Raw genomic sequence first — 18,502 nt, 5'->3', positions numbered from 1 at the left:
TATAAAATGCAAAGAAAGAGAAAATATATTACATCTTGTTATTAACATAGTGCACTAAACATTGCGTTACATCAAGGTTTCCAAAACTGGGGCTTGTAGGAACTTCAGGGGGTTTGTGAGTTTAATGAGAAGCTAATAATTAAATCATAAAAATGTAAAATTAAAATAAATCATTTTTTTTATCAAAATAAAACACTTACTAAAAAAATGATTTGTTTACCTGCGTGTCATGTGACCTTTAGCCAACATCAGAGAACCGTGAACATGCAAATGTGATACTTAATTATTAACTTATTACCTTAAAATCTCAGGGGGACTTCTAATGAATATATTAGGTGAAAGAGATTGGCTGAGAGAGAAAAAATTGGGAATCCCTGCATTATATGTAAATAAGACATAACCTGAATTTGTGCATTTGAATGTGTGATAATTCAAATAAAAATGAATGTGTTCATCAGTAGTTGATGCAATGTTGAAATGTTGAGAAAACACTTCTTAAAACTGAAATGATTTTTGTAAATCCAGTGGTCAAATGTTGTGTGGCCTCTCAGTTTTCTGTGTAATTATAGCCACGTGACCTGTGACCGGTCTTTGTGTGAATGTCCACAAACCTGGAAGACTTTCTGAATGTATATAAGCGGCAGGCTATTTGAGAAAGGAATATTTAAAAGGTGAAAAAGAGGAATTAGGGAGAATCAATTGTGAATAATTTATTCCTATTGTGTGAATAATATGTAATCATGTAATCAATAAAAAAGTAACTGCAGTCTGATTACAAGTATTTTAAAATGTAATTTGATTTTACATGTACTAATTTTTTTGGGAATCTGATTAGGTGTAATCCAGATTACATGTAAACATGTTAATTAGTATATATTATAATAAATCAGTATATGAACAAACACATATTGTGATGAAACGAGTATAGCAAAAACAAAGAAAACAAAGCAACATATACTGGCGCAAAGAAACGTGGACACACATGGACGCAGCCCCGCCCCCCCGACGACGTCACGGTCCGTAAGTGCGTGACTGCGAGCACGCGTCGCCTCACGTGCAGAGACGACCACCGCGGCGCGCGCCAACTCCCACCAATCGCCTGCTCCAGTTCATATAATAAACATTATTTTTTTATTATCAGTTTATGTTTGCTGAAGTGCAAATATGCCACTTCATTCCCCCATGGGATCCCCTACACTGGGTGCGTTTATTATTTAATTAATCTGCTACTTCTGTTAGCTACATTTAGTGTACAGAAATGTAAATATAGGGGAAATAAGCCTTTGTTTTTTTATTTTTATTTTAAAGACAGAAGTTCCCAAACTCATTAAAAAAACAATTATCGAAAAATACGATACCTGTAAAATGTGTTAACAATTGTAATCATTTGAATGTTTTTATTTAACTTTATTTATATAATTGTATTTATTATTATTATTATTATTATTAATGTATTTTGTTTATTCTATTGTACTTCCTAGCTTGTAATTTTTTTTCGAATCAACAATAAACATAAACAACATATGAGTTAGTTTAACTTTATTGTCCATTCTGTTTGTCACAGAACGGAAATTTGTCTTTGACACTGGGGACATGAATACATCCACATTAATACTTAAAAACACATCACACATTAACAACACAAACATAAAATTAAACTAATTTAAAACAATTAAGACTACCCCTATCACTCCTTAAATGAATATAATTATGGCTTAAAAAAATTATGGCTATGGAGGAAATATAAAAAATATATTTTATATTTAAAATATAAAAAAATATAATTATGACTTTTACCACGTAGTATTACAGCTATTGTTCTTAACACATAAACAACATATAGTAACTTTATTTATTTTTCTTTCTTTTTTTAATAACTAAAAATAAGAATTGCGTATTTATTTCCCATTTTTATATTATAGACTTTATCGGACATTATATTTTATTTTATCCAGATGTCAGCCCATTTACAATCATACCCGCTGCCCTTATTAAAATGTACAATTCTATAAATAAAAACATCAGGTTCAAATTATTGTCAGATTTTGTTGTCAGAAAACACTAGGCAGTCTTGTGCATGATGGAAAGATTAACTTCTTTACGAAGTGTATTAATTTTGGGGGGGAAAATTTTAATATTATTAAATTTTGTATCGGTATATTGAAATAAACACTGTGCGAATAAATGATGTTCAAACTAGGATTTGTGACACGCCTCCCCCGTCTGATGAATGAAATGGAACAGGCCGCTGATGCCACGCCCCTTCTCCTGTTGAAGTTGTTATTGTTTATGTCAGTCAGACGCTTGATAGAGGAAGTGACAAAAAACACGCGAACGAACCTGTCGAGTTTCCCCGAAAGCGACTACTGTCAGCCCGCAGCTTTTCAGGGACGTTATGAGATATAGGATTATTGCCCCGAAACATATGTTAACACAGGGGGTAATAAACTCATGGAGCTGCGCAGCGGCACACAGGGGAGAATAACGCGCCTCCGGCGGGGCTGCAAGCGAGCCGAGCCGCCCAACGCCAACATGAGGCGGGATGTCAGTAAAGTTCTGCGGCCGCTGCCCGTGGAGACCAACGATGAGGAGGAGCTCATGGAGGAAGGGGACTGTTTCTCCACGGGCTTCCACAAGCGTGACAGTCTCCATCCCGCGATGTTCTTCAAGACGCCCAGGTATAGCTTGATCCGGGAGGTGGGTCGCGGGAGCTACGGTGTGGTGTACGAGGCCATCGCCCGCAGGTCCGGAGCCCGTGTGGCCGTGAAGAAGCTCCGCTGCGACGCGCCCGAGAAAGTGGAACTGGCGCTGGCCGAGTTCTGGGCCCTGGCGAGCCTGGAGAAGAAGCATGAGAATGTGGTGCAGCTGGAGGAGTGCGTGCTGCAAAGAAACGAGATGGCCCAGAAAATGAGCCACGGGAACAAACGAAACAAGCAGTATTTGAGATTAGTGGAAACTTCACTGAAAGGTAAGTTAAGTTGAACAACCACATGGCTGACAGCACATGCTGGAGCTGTTTGAAAGCATTTGCACTGAATGCATAATTCATAATGTGACTGGGTTGATATCTGATTTACTTCTCTGAGTGGATAGTTTTGTGTTGTTGTAGCCTACATATGCATTCTGAGATGCATAAAAGCAATGCAACTTTGTAAACATGTGACATTCCACACTGCATGTGTAGTATTGTGCATCTTAAATGCATGTCATTAAACGTGCACCAAGTAGGAAGAGAAGGCATACTGTGCGTGAGGGAACATCATGTTCCAGCACCCATCATGCATTAACCCCTTCACTCCCATATAGGCCAATTTGGATGTTCACCTCTGCTGATCTACTTTGATGATTGTATGCAATTTTCAAAGCACGAGTCACTTTTTCCAATGGTTTTCTAGTAGATTTAATAATGCGGTAATTTTCATGTCATTTGTAGGCCTGTTGTAAAAATCAGATTAGATTGTTGCATGTTTGTGGTGTCGTGTGAGGGCTGTATTTGTGGTTGTGCTCAGCAGTAGCAGGATCTATTTTGTGCTGACTGCTGTTATGTAAGTGTCACCATTTAGTGGCCTGGTCCACAATGGAAATAATCCTCACATTACAGGCTTGTTTAGAAATGATTTAAATATAAATGATTTTGCTGATGCATTTTGAGTCAACTTCTACAAATATATTTTTTTATGTGTTTGGGAATTATTGACATATTCAATTCAAGTTTATTTGTATAGCGCTTTTCACGATACAAATCGTTGCAAAGCAACTTTACAGCAAATTACGTTTCTACAATATGTAGTGGTAGCTTATCAGTGGTGACTGTCAGTTAATGTACATATGGCTGAAATGTACGGAAAAAATCAATTAAAGACGTAATCAAACAGACGATGAACACTATTAACAGCAATTATTATATGATGCAATCAAACTTATAGCAAAATGTGGTAGTTCTGTATGTTTGTCTGACTAGGCCAGATTTTTGTGTTTGTGTGATCAGTAGTTCAGTTTGGCTAATAAACACATTTACGGAGCTTAATTTATAACAAGAATTCCCCAAAAAAAAAATGTTTCAGCCAGATCCCTTTGACCTAAAATATTTATTCTTGATCATTGTGTGCAATTTTCAAAATTTTAGTCACTTTTCCATTATGTTTCTAGTAGATTTATTAATATACTGTCAGAGTTTATGTACTTTTGCACACATTTACAGGATAAAGATTAATTTTTAAATCATTGCAATCACCAAAAAAAAGGAACAATTTCTGCCTCATTAAATGTTTTTGGGTGGTGCATTAACTCTCCAAGTTTTTTTATTTATTTATTTATTACAGGACATTTACACATTTACGACTCAGGGATTCCCAAACTTCTTTGCCAGCTGAACCCCTTTGACCTTAAATATTTACTTAAAGTAACTCCTGAAATTTTAAGTTAATATTTCAATAATTTTACAACACATTCAGATGTTCGCTGTACCGGATAAATATTCATTTTAAATTTTTATTTTGAAGTTTTTTTATTTATTTATTTATTACAGGACATTTACACATTTACGACTCAGGGATTCCCAAACTTCTTTGCCAGCTGAACCCCTTTGACCTTAAATATTTACTTAAAGTAACTCCTGAAATTTTAAGTTAATATTTCAATAATTTTACAACACATTCAGATGTTCACGGTACCGGATAAATATTCATTTAAAATTTTTATTTTGAAAAAAAACAAATTAAGTCATTGCAAATGCAATCACAAAAACCAAATTTTTAGCTCATTAAATGTTTTAGAGTGGTGCATAAATAAATAAAAAAAATCTGTGTTTTTCCATGATTTTTCGAGTCCTGGAAATTTTTACATTGTTAAAATTCCCCAATATTTCCATGGTAATGGGAACCCTGAATATAGTTTTAACATGAAGTGTTGAATTTTTTAAAAGATTTTATTTTTAAGATTTTATATTTATTACAGAACAAACAGATCCATGTATTTAATAATTCTTAATTGTTTTATTTTGATTGCTTGTATTTATTTATTAGTCATTCATTCATTAACCGTTCTCCAACTTACAAACCATGCAGTTCTCTGGGGCTTTTTGTCAATTGCAATTTTTCCAGTGGATTTGTAATTTTTGTTTCAAATGTAAATGGCTGCAAATGTCATGATGTTTAATAATCTCAGTTTGGGAGATACAGCTTCATGACCTACATCTGTTTTTTTAGGATTATGGGAGACAGTCATTCCCAAGTGTTTAGCAGTTCTTACAGCATTTGTATGGGTCACAGTCCACCTGTTCTCCATGCATTTCCCAACCCTTGTTTCCTGAAGTTAAGCTGTGTTATTTATCACAGAACGCTGGCAGATTAGCTCTTACGCTCATACAGTGTTCTTTGGATGGCCTCCAAACGTGCTGCTCAGTGGAAATCTGCTCAGCTAAAGTCTGATTGGTGTTTTGCTAGCCTGTCTGAGTCAGCTAAACCAACACTTTAGTTCTAAGGCTTGGAATATGAAGAGTAAAGCCGCTGTAGTTTGAACAGGACTGGCTTTAATCAAACACAACCATGTCTGTTTGTTAATGAGACCAAAACAGTGGCTTATCAGTTAGAGACCAGCGACATTCAATAAAGAGCCGTTTCTCCTGACTCGGCACAAATAACTCAATGAAGCACATGAGTAGATTATGGCTTTGGTTTGCCAACAGTGGTTTACAGTTACCTCAAATGTTAGTTCTAACCAGGGTTATTAGAGTTAATTAAAACTAAACCCATAAAAAGAACATTAATTGAAATAAACTGCAATAAAATAAAAAATAAACGTATTTTATTTTAACTAGTTGCCAAGGCAACATTTCTAATTTTTATTTAGTTTAACTTGATGTACTAAAATAACTAAAACTGAAACGGAAATAAAAATTACATATTCATTTAAAATGTAAAAATTAAAAATGAATAAAAATGTTAAAAACGCACAAAAAAAAGACTAAAACTTCATATAGATAGGAAAAAATAGAAATAAAATAAAAATACATTCAAAATATTATTAAAGTTATAAATATAAAATATAGTTAATAAAATTATAATATATTATCTCAATGATACTGTAATAGCACTGTTGTTCTCCGATATGTTTTTAAAAATATATTTAAGTTGGGTGTTTACATTTGAAAAAGGCCAAGAGTACCAAAAAATAAAAAGATTAGATGCTGTTAGATGCTATCATTGACTTTGTTAATGCACATTTCTGATCTTCTTTTAAATGATTAATCAGTGTATGTTATTACAAAGAAAACATTGCCTTTGTAATCTTTGCTCCAACTCTCAAACTGCTTTCCATTCTGACTGACATAATAATACATAATTTGACTGATAATGATCAGAAATGTTTCTTGAGCATATTAGAATGATCACGTGACACTGAAGACTGGAGTAATGATGCTGAAAATGCATCTTTGCATCACAGAAATAAATTACATTTTACAATATATTCAAATAAAAAACAGTGATTTTAAATTTTAATAATATTTCACAATATTACTGATTTTGCTGTATTTTTAAGTAAATAAATGCAGCCTTGGTGAGCACAAGAGTCTTCTTTCAAAAATGCATGCTAACCGCATTCTACTATCTTTCCAGGTGAGCGTATCTTGGGCTACCCAGAGGAACCGTGTTATCTTTGGTTTGTTATGGAGTTCTGCGACGGCGGCGACCTCAACCAGTACATCCTCTCCCGGCGTCCTGACCCGCGGACCAACCGTATTTTCATGAAGCAGATGACCAGCGCTGTGGCCTTCCTCCATAAGAACAACATCGTCCACCGAGACCTCAAACCAGACAACATTCTCATCTCGCAGAAATCCGGCAGTCCGGTGATCAAGGTCTCCGACTTCGGCCTCAGCAAGGTTTGCGCGGGGCTCAGCTGCATGGAGAACGAAGGAGACAACCAGGTTAACAAAAACATGGTGAACATTAACAAATTCTGGCTGTCGTCAGCATGCGGCTCTGACTTCTACATGGCGCCGGAGGTGTGGGAGGGCCACTACACCGCCAAGGCGGACATTTTTGCGCTCGGCATCATCATTTGGGCCATGATCGAACGGATCACATTCATCGACGCCGAGTCCAAGCGAGAGCTCCTCGGCACATATGTTCGCCAGGGGACCGAGATCGTTCCGGTGGGCGAGGCCTTGCTGGAGAACCCGAAGATGGTCCTGAACATCCCACAGAAGAGCCGGAGCATCATGTCTGAAGGTGTCAAGCGGCTTTTGCAGGACATGTTGGCGGTCAACCCACAGGACCGACCTGATGCGTCTCAGTTGGAGGTTAGAATGGACCAAGTCACATGTGCGGCGTAAGCCAACCCGATTGGCCGAAATAAGCACGCAACTTTTTCAGGTGGGTTGCAGTTTTTTAGTGTCGTTTTAGATGTTGCATTCACTGTTTTTGTTCACCTCAGATCAAAATATTCAAGAGCAAAAGAGTGCAGTTTAAATCCCATAAGACCGATGAGCTTTGTAAAAATCGACGCGTTTCAGAAAGGCGGGGCATAGAGGAGAAACAATAATGTACAGTATGTGGAATATAATGTGTTTCTGAACCTTAAACCGCATAAACACATTTCATTACACCAAATACACAAAATAATGTTCTTTTTAGCAGCATCATATGACCCCTTTAAGCGTATACAACTCACATATTTTTGTAGGCCAACCCGTAAGTTCGCATCATCTTGGTTCCCTCGACCAAAACCCAATAGGGTCAATCTGTGTCAAATCAACCAAATTTCAGAAATTTCCATATTAAAATGTTTTTTATTTTTTCTGAAGAAAGACAAGCATGAATAGTGATTAAAAGCCAAAATATTCAGTGTCATAGATGTATATTTACTAGAGTAATCCACAAAAATTTTCAGATGTGGAGCCAAATTACATTGGGGAAAGATGGCAGCATCATTATTTAATTTTTACACAGAGATTGGTAGGTTTATTAGTAAAATCTGTTGACTTTAGTCATCTTTGTTGCATTATATGCCAAGGGTGACCATTCAAATATGGGAAAAAGCCCTTTTTTCCGCCAAAGTTTGCATTGCTGTAACTCAAGAAGTATTAGAGATCTCTTAATGTCTTTTTAGATTTTGGTTTTTAATGAGCTTTTCTTTTGTTATCTTCATATTTACGGCCCTATATGGTTCAATTCCAGAGATATTGAGATCTCAATATGGCTCCAAGAGTAAATTGTTAAATTCTACACATTTTTTTAGTGGTCAAACACCAAATGTGGCTCACTTTGCATACAGCTGATACTTTTTGAATTGAAAGAACCTTTGTATTTCTCTAATCAAACCCACGTATTTGGCCTCAGGGGCTGCATATACCCTGCGAGACTACCGTGCCCTACCCATCACACAACTCGCAGGCCTGTTTGCTTTTCTGACGCCACAACCTGAGCTCCATGAGTGATCTGATTAACAAGATCCGACACCGTTTTAGCAGCAGAATGCACTCAGCCAGAGGCAATAACGTCAGAGTTTATTACATGACGTACTCCTAACCAGGTGCTTCATGTTACATCAGATTATTGCATTCTTTTATGGATTTTTCATCGGATGAGATTCGACTCAAAAGGCCACAGGAAATTAAATGCGTTTTAGAAGCCGTTTTATAGCACAATTTTAATCAAAACACGCTGGATTGGTGTCCCGAGGCGAGAACATTCATAAACAAAGACTCGCTCAGACTAGCACGCATCTCCAGCGAAATGCAATGACGACGGCTTATTTGGTGTCAGATCGGTTTAGGGTCGTGTGCATGCACGTGTACTCCTTTCAGCGAGCATATAGAGAAGTTATGCAACACACCAGGGCCCAAACCCTCCTTCCTCTCCCAGACGACCTGAATGGAAGCAGCCATCCGTCAAAGCAAGCAGGCTGGGAGTGAGCCGCGAGTCTGGCTGGTGTTTTAGGGGGGTAAAAGGGGGTATTTTTGCTTATTGACACCCCGAGTTCTTTCCGTTCTCTTAGACTTTTAGACTGGGACAAGGAGATTATTTCAGCTGGGCACAGAAGCCCCCCGTCCGCCCTCCCTAACCCCATACACCCCTGTTTGGCAGCCTGTGAGACACTGAGGTGTCTTTGGTCTCACGTTCAGAACATTTTGTTCTTTGCCTGCCAGCCTGCATGCGTCTCAATTGCTACTGCGGATATAGTGCATATACTGTGTGTAGTGCTGGGTACGTTACTCCCATCAGAGGATCACAAATGTGCTGAATCCAAATTTTAAATATAGCTGTAATGATATTGCATCTCCTTTTTTAATTAAAAAATGCACATTTTCAGTAATTCACACCTCGAGAATGAAAAGTACACGTTATAAATAAGAGTATGCAAATTATGTTCCTTCTTATCAATGATAATGTTTTAGAATTGTATTTATTTTATTTTATTCATTTTTAACTTTAATTTGTAATATTGTTTATATTTGTTTGTTTATTTATTTTTAGTGTTATTTTCAATACTTTTATTTTTAGTATTTTTACATACTATTTAATAGCTTTTTTTAATTCACTTTCAGTAATTCACATTACAATAATGTAATTTATATGTAATGTGTAGTGATGTTTTATAATGTTTTGTAATTTTATATAATTATTTTATTTATGTATTTATTTGTAATTTTATTATCTTTATTATTTTATTTATTTCTTTATTGTATTTTATGTAATGTTATTATTCTTGATACTTTTTATTTTAAATATATTTTATTTATAATGTTTTATAATATTTAATAAATTTTAATTTACTTATTTAATATTTTATTTGTTTAGTGCTGTTTAATGTTTTTTTTATTTATTTATTTATTGTATTTAATTTATTGTTGTTGTTGTTATTTAATTTCATTATGTAAATACAATTTATTTACATTTAAATTTATTATTTTTAATACCACATTTATTAGCTAGGTCAAATGTAGGGCTGTCAATCGATTAAACACTTTAATCAATTAAATAATATGCTGAATAATCGCTTTAATCAAAATTAATTGTCAATATATCAATATTTACTAAGAAAAGCTTAAAATGAAGCTAATTCAAATACATTATTGTGGCACGAAAATCATTGAATAGACAAAGTGGTTTTATACAGCAAATCAGTATATTGTAATTAAAGTCCACAAATGATCTTTGTTACTTGTTATAATTATTACACAGTAACACAAACCCGTCTAATGGTGTCTGTGTTGTTTCTGTGATTCTCGTCATTAGTGCGTGGGTCATTGAGTTCACAGCAGCTGGGATATACAGTACAGTGTGTTCCTCGTGCTGCCTGTGGGCACGTGTCTGTTCAACACTGCAGCTTCTGTGCTGGCATACACCAAACTAAATGTAAGAAATGCATTAGAATGCACCAATATTAGTCAGATTTTTCACATCATTTGTAAGTTAACGCCGCATTTGTCTCTTTTCGGATCACATAGCTTGCACAAAACTACCATTGTTTATGTGCGTTGTGGAGATTCAGGCTCCTTCGGGAAAGCTGGGGCTGGTTTTGGCGTGTTTTCCAGGATTGTTGGTTGGGAAGGTTTTGCCGGAGCAAGTGTTTATAGGCTGTTATGTAAGCAGGAATAACTTTTAGCTGATAATTGGGCTAAAAACATGCTTTTTTCCAGTTATTTAGCACATTTTTCTAATCAGAGGCTGCTTTTTTTTATTGTTAAGCTTAAACTGTTTGTGAAACGTTGTTTTTAATCTATCAGATGAAGTTCATGTATAAAATTTTGTAGTAAAGAAAAAAAAACCTTTGCAGACTGTTAAATTATAAGTTAAATGTAAAAAAAATTTCGAAGTTGTAATTAAAACAAATTACATTTGACAAAAAAAAACATTGTTTCAGTCTTTCTACTTAATATTTTTGCATACATTTATTTATTTATTTATTTAATTTTATTATTTTTATTACTGTTTATTTATTCAATATTTTTCATGTATTTACCATTATTATTATTATTATTATTATTATTAATCATTTATGGCAAATTGTATTATTTTTAAAACTATTTAAGAACTATTTAAAATACACACTTTCTGTAGTTCACACCACAATGTGATGTAATGTGTAACATTATATTAATTATATTCAGTCATAATGATCAGTAATGATGTTTTATAGTTTTATAAAATTATTTTATTAATTTACTTTCTAATAGCAAATTATACTTGTTAATAATTTATTTATTAGTTCAGTTATTTATATTTAATTGTATTATTTTTAATAACTTTTATGTTTATTTTTCACATTAAACATTAAATTAAATAAAAAATGTAATTGAAATTAAATTAAACATGAAATTAGGTAGATTAGAAAGACTTTTGTAAAGTATACTTTTTTTTTTGTTGTTGTTTGCAGTGTAGCAATTTCTGTGTGAAAATTGTTTCCAACTAAATCCTACACCATTTTATTTCAGTGTGTCTCAATAACAGGCTAAAGGCGTCTATTTATCTGATTTTGTTTATGTAGTCCTTCTGTGAGAAATATCACTGTAAAGTACATTTGATCAGGGCAAACTCAGAAAAACAATTGGACAGACGGCATTATTGGATTGCTTACAGCCATAGTTGGCCGAGGATGTTGAACGGATCTGATGTTGCATCAGTAAATCATTTACTGGCCAGCTGTCCGACACATGGACCTCAGATTACAGTTACTAGCAGAACAACAAGGCATGTAGCCTGTGATTAGAGTGTGCTTGAGTGGAATATGGTCTCCATCATAGAAACACTCTCAGGTTTGTTATGTGGTGAAGGAAGCCCGCATGCAGTTACTCTGCTGCTTTATATTGACCTCAGCTACTGTGGTGGGATTCTGCTGACTCAGATCACACCTCCATCAGCACCTCGCTGTTATTGTGTTCAGGTCAGATCGCAGCTGTGATCATTATCAATAACCAGCTGACGTGCGTTTAAACGTGTCCATGTGTAAACGATGAGTGTGGCTCTGTCTAGTGTGTTTATTTTTCTCTATTGACCTGTCACGCACTGACTCACTGAATTATTGTGTTTTCAAATAAGTTATTCATGATGCTTTCTAAATATAACTATTGCATTTGTATAGTTCTGGTCTGTCTCGCACGCAGCTGAGCATGCACGCCTTTCAAAGTATGCTTGAGCGTGGATCATATAAGAAGTTGAAATTATGAGATAGAAAAGTCGTAACTATGACATAAAAAGTCCACATTTTGAGATAAAAAAAGATCGTAAAAATCAAAATTGAGATACTAAGGGATAATTACGACCTTTTTGAAAATTGTGACTTTAAAGGTAAAATTATGAGATTAAAAAAAGACAAAATTATGACGTAAATCTAAATTATGAGATACTAATTTATAATTACAACCTAAAAATTCATAATTATGACAGAAAGAAATGATAAAAATTATGAGATATAAAAGTCATAATTAAGATAAGTAGCAATTATGGGATATAAAAGGCAATTTTGACACAAATTAAAATTATGAGATTAAAACAATAATTATGACATAAAAAGTTACAATTATGAGATAAATGAGACAAAAAGTCATAATTATGACATAAAAAGTCAAGTTAATGTGATATTAAGTGACAAATACAACCTAAAAATAAAAATAGTGACTTAGAAGGTAAAATTATGAGATAAAAAAAGGCAAAATTATGGCATAAATTTGAATTATCTGATACTAAGTAATAATTACAACCTAAAAAGTCATAATTGTGACAGAAAGTAGAAATTATGAGATGTCATAATTAAGACAAGTAACAATTATCAGACATAAAAGTCATAATTATGAGAAATAAAAAATTATAATCTAAAAAATCAAAATTATAACACGTCGAAATATAAGATGGACTTTTTGTCATAAGTATGACTAAAAGTTAAAATTATGACACAAAAGGTCATATAGTAATTACGACCTAAAAAGTAATAATTAAGATAAGTAGCAATTATGGGATATAAAAGTCAATTTTGACACAAGTTAAAATTATGAGATTAAAACATAATAATTATGACAAAAAAAGTTACAGTAATGAGATAAATTAGACAAAACGTCATAATTATGACATAAAAAGTCAAGTTAATGTGATATTAAGTGATAAAAAAGGCAAAATTATGGCATAAGTTTGAATTATGAGATACTAAGTAATAATTACAACCTAAAAAGTCATAATTATGACAAAAAGTAGAAATTATGAGATGTAAATGTCATAATTAAGACAAGTAACAATTATCAGACATAAGTCATAATTATGAAAAATAAAAATTATAATCTAAAAAGTCAAAATTATAACACGTCAAAATATAAGATGGACTTTTTGTCATAAGTATGACTAAAAGTTAAAATTGACACAAAAAGTCATATAGTAATTACGACCTAAAAAGTACTAATTAAGATAAGTAGCAATTATGGGATATAAAAGTCCATTTTGACACAAGTTAAAATTATGATATTAAAACATAATAATTATGACATAAAAAGTTACAATTACGAGACAAATGAGACAAAAAGTCATAATTATGACATAAAAAGTTACAATTATGAGATAAATGAGACAAAAAGTCATAATTATGACATAAAAAGTCAAGTTAATGTGATATTAAGTGATAAAAAAGGCAAAATTATGGCATAAGTTTGAATTATGAGATACTAAGTAATAATTACAACCTAAAAAGTCATAATTATGACAAAAAGTAGCAATTATGAGACATAAAAGTCATAATTATGAGAAATAAAAAATTATCAGCTAAAAAGTTACAATTATAACATAAGTCGAAATATAAGATGGACTTTTTGTCATAAAGTTACAATTATGACATAAAAATTCATATAGTAATTGCGACCTAAAAAGTCATAATTATGACTTAAATGTAAAAATTATGACATAAAAAGATGAAATTATGATATTCTAAGTAATAATTATAAGTCAAAATTATATTACATTAAAGAGTTTCTACTTTTTATGTCATAATTAAAAAGTCATAATTGTGACAGAAAGTAGAAATTATGAGATGTCATAATTAAGACAAGTAACAATTATCAGACATAAAAGTCATAATTATGAGAAATAAAAAATTATAATCTAAAAAATCAAAATTATAACACGTCGAAATATAAGATGGACTTTTTGTCATAAGTATGACTAAAAGTTAAAATTATGACACAAAAGGTCATATAGTAATTACGACCTAAAAAGTAATAATTAAGATAAGTAGCAATTATGGGATATAAAAGGCAATTTTGACACAAATTAAAATTATGAGATTAAAACAATAATTATGACATAAAAAGTTACAATTATGAGATAAATGAGACAAAAAGTCATAATTATGACATAAAAAGTCAAGTTAATGTGATATTAAGTGACAAATACAACCTAAAAATAAAAATAGTGACTTAGAAGGTAAAATTATGAGATAAAAAAAGGCAAAATTATGGCATAAATTTGAATTATCTGATACTAAGTAATAATTACAACCTAAAAAGTCATAATTGTGACAGAAAGTAGAAATTATGAGATGTCATAATTAAGACAAGTAACAATTATCAGACATAAAAGTCATAATTATGAGAAATAAAAAATTATAATCTAAAAAATCAAAATTATAACACGTCGAAATATAAGATGGACTTTTTGTCATAAGTATGACTAAAAGTTAAAATTATGACACAAAAGGTCATATAGTAATTACGACCTAAAAAGTAATAATTAAGATAAGTAGCAATTATGGGATATAAAAGTCAATTTTGACACAAGTTAAAATTATGAGATTAAAACATAATAATTATGACAAAAAAAGTTACAGTAATGAGATAAATTAGACAAAACGTCATAATTATGACATAAAAAGTCAAGTTAATGTGATATTAAGTGATAAAAAAGGCAAAATTATGGCATAAGTTTGAATTATGAGATACTAAGTAATAATTACAACCTAAAAAGTCATAATTATGACAAAAAGTAGAAATTATGAGATGTAAATGTCATAATTAAGACAAGTAACAATTATCAGACATAAGTCATAATTATGAAAAATAAAAATTATAATCTAAAAAGTCAAAATTATAACACGTCAAAATATAAGATGGACTTTTTGTCATAAGTATGACTAAAAGTTAAAATTGACACAAAAAGTCATATAGTAATTACGACCTAAAAAGTACTAATTAAGATAAGTAGCAATTATGGGATATAAAAGTCCATTTTGACACAAGTTAAAATTATGATATTAAAACATAATAATTATGACATAAAAAGTTACAATTACGAGACAAATGAGACAAAAAGTCATAATTATGACATAAAAAGTCAAGTTAATGAGATTTTAAGTGATAATTACAACTTAAAAAAATGACTTAAAGGTAAAATCATGAGATAAAAAAGTCAAAATTATGGCATAAGTTTGAATTATGAGATACTATGCAATAATTACAACCTAAAAAGTCATAATTATGACAAAAAGTAGCAATTATGAGACATAAAAGTCATTATGAGAAATAAAAAAATTATCAGCTAAAAAGTTACAATTATAACATAAGTCGAAATATAAGATGGACTTTTTGTCATAAAGTTAAAATTATGACATAAAAATTCATATAGTAATTACGACCTAAAAAGTAATAATTTTGACGTAAACATAAAAATTATGACATAAAAAGATGAAATTATGATATTCTAAGTAATAATTATGTCAAAATTATATTACATTAAAGAGTTTCTACTTTTTATGTCATAATTTTGACTTTTTGTTTTAGAATTTTGACAGCATGTCATGATTTAATTTTTAGGATTTTGATTTATCAAAGCGTGATTTTTTTTGAAGTGGTGGAAAAGATCTTCTATAGGGAATGGCTGTGTATGGTTGAGTAACTGTTTCTCTTGTTGTGCTCTCTCTACAGGTTTGCAAACCGATGGAAATGAAAAAGGGACAGCGGATCCTGGAACTGTGAATTGCGTTTTGTGACCGCTTCCAAAAAGCAGAAGTGAAATCAAATGACTTAATAATTACAACCTAAAAAGTCATAATTATGACAAAAAGTAGCAATTATGAGACATAAAAGTCATAATTATGAGAAATAAAAAATTATCAGCTAAAAAGTTACAATTATAACATAAGTCGAAATATAAGATGGACTTTTTGTCATAAAGTTACAATTATGACATAAAAATTCATATAGTAATTGCGACCTAAAAAGTCATAATTATGACTTAAATGTAAAAATTATGACATAAAAAGATGAAATTATGATATTCTAAGTAATAATTATGTCAAAATTATATTACATTAAAGAGTTTCTACTTTTTATGTCATAATTTTGACTTTTTGTCTTAGAATTTTGACTTAGCATGTCATGATTTAATTTTTAGGATTTTGATTTATCAAAGCGTGATTTTTTTTGAAGTGGTGGAAAAGATCTTCTATAGGGAATGGCTGTGTATGGTTGAGTAACTGTTTCTCTTGTTGTGCTCTCTCTACAGGTTTGCAGACCGATGGAAATGAAAAAGGGACAGCGGATCCTGGAACTGTGAATTGCATTTTGTGACCGCTTCCAAAAAGCAGAAGTGAAATCAAATGACTTGACATCTATATTTAAAACCCCTCACAAGGAAATGCTATGCAGGTTATTTCTACTCAGGTGCGTCGGATTCCTCATGCAAGTCTTCCAAACTGACCAAGCATTTTTCCTGCTCAAATCTCAGCAGCAAGGATTTCACGTCCCTCTCGTTCTCTGCTGAGACTGTGCTGTTGTTTTGGGCCAGATTTAGACACACGTCCTCAAACAAACATATCCGGTCTGCACCTCTGTGAAAACTACCTACCGCCCCATTCGTCTGCAAGGGGTATACCAGACAGTATAGATGTAAATAGTTAAATGCAGCACTAGGATCGATCGAATGTTGTTGAATGCTCTAGAATATATTTACAGGACAACAGAGAAGGAAGTTATTATAAAGCTCACGACCATGAAGACGTACTGTGAATGGTATAATGTGAATGACTGGGTACATAGTGGCCTGTCTTTCCTGTAGGTCCGAATGTTTCTGACCCAAACTACAGCACTTCTTTAAAAAAATAGTAATAAATCACCTTTGTGCCTTATTTTTTACATTTTTAGAAAGTGTTTGGATTGGTTCTCGTTATTATTTAAATTTTTTCTTCTTTTTTTTGTTGATTTTTTAAATTTTGTTTTATTCGAAATGTCACCATTTTGGTTTAAAATTTTAGTTCTATTAACAAAGCTTTTTTAAATTTTGTTTTATTCGAAATGTCACCATTTTGGTTAAAAAGTTTAGTTCTATTAAGAGCATTTGCAAAAAAAAAAAAGAATAATAATTATATATACTATATATATATTTTTTTTTAAATATTTTTTTTATTTATTTTTTTTGACAGGATCCATTAATGCAGTTGCAAGTTTTGTCAAATAATTCAATTTTCTTGAATCCAAATGATCTATTCTTAGTCAAGATACAGGTCAGGTATAAACTAAACGCAGACTATTTTTCGTACTAATACCATTGAACAGGAGATTATTTGATGTTCTATGCAGACTCGACTGTTGACGTTGTGTATAGAATTTGGTGAGGGATCAATTAACTTTTGTTGTTTCATCTGACAGACTTCACATTGTTGTAGCAAAATGTCTGATTTCCTTTTGGCTCTTCGCATCAAAAAACGCTCTAAAAATGGACATTGTTTTCACATTGTCTGGAATGTTTTGGTTCCGCTGGAATGGAACGGTTTGAATTGTTAGGAAACGTAGCGCCTCATATTCCATACGGAATGTTGCATGATTCTGTTTCTGTGGGCACCGTTGAGTCACTGTAGCTTGAATCCACTTCACCCAAACACACTACCAGATACTTTAGAGATGTGCCAGATATCAGATCAAGACCTTTGTGAAAATGTGTTCAATATTTGGTTTAATTATAAAGACTGATGTAAAAGGTTAAAGGAATAGTTCACCTCAAAATGAAAAGTGTGCTGATAATCTACTCACCCTCAGGTCATCCAAGATGTAGATGAGTTTATTTCTTCATCAGATTTGGAGAAATTACATCACTTGCTCCCCAATGGATCCTCTACAGTGAATGGGTGCCGTCAGAATGAGAGTCCAAACAGCTGATAAAAACATCACAATAATCCAAACTCATCTACATCTCGGATGGCCTGAGGGTGAGCACATTTCCAGCAAATTTTCATTTTTAGGTGAACTGACATCAATGTAAGGTCACAATAAGCAGCTAGTCGATATTTTTCCTGTGATCTGGACGTTTGTACCAGGTAAAGCCAGCGAGAAATAGCTTTCCTTCTGTTAGTTAGAAGTTATTTCTATTCAGTGTTTTGGTTTACACACTCCATGTTTCTACCTCACTTTTCCTCGCACATTTAGTTCAGTCTTTTGCTCGTTGCATCTTTTCAGTGGCAGTACTTTTATTCGTAACGTACTAAACGTCTCGGACAGACTTTGCATTTATTAAAACTAAAGATGTCT

At 32.4% G+C, this 18,502-nt stretch overlaps 1 protein-coding gene across 2 annotated transcripts; it reads left to right on the top strand.

The window, feature by feature from the left end:
• The first annotated feature begins 2,275 nt into the window (after positions 1–2,275).
• Positions 2,276–17,101, top strand: stk35 (serine/threonine kinase 35). 2 transcript variants are annotated; one of them, XM_016548451.1, is made up of 3 exons: positions 2,276–2,968; positions 6,618–7,376; positions 16,485–17,101. In XM_016548451.1, exons 1-2 carry the CDS (start codon positions 2,452–2,454, stop codon positions 7,334–7,336), a joined length of 1,236 nt encoding a protein of 411 aa, XP_016403937.1. In that variant the 5' UTR covers positions 2,276–2,451; the 3' UTR covers positions 7,337–7,376; positions 16,485–17,101. The 2 variants fall into 2 exon arrangements, with proteins under 2 accessions (XP_016403937.1, XP_016403938.1); XM_016548452.1 differs by lacking the exon at positions 16,485–17,101 and adding an exon at positions 15,905–15,999.
• The last annotated feature ends 1,401 nt before the right edge of the window (positions 17,102–18,502 follow it).

Source organism: Sinocyclocheilus rhinocerous, unplaced genomic scaffold (assembly GCF_001515625.1).
Source record: "Sinocyclocheilus rhinocerous isolate Xijiao unplaced genomic scaffold, SAMN03320098_v1.1 scaffold464, whole genome shotgun sequence".
Lineage (NCBI taxonomy): Eukaryota > Metazoa > Chordata > Actinopteri > Cypriniformes > Cyprinidae > Sinocyclocheilus > Sinocyclocheilus rhinocerous.
This window is presented reverse-complemented; position numbering and strand designations above follow the sequence as displayed.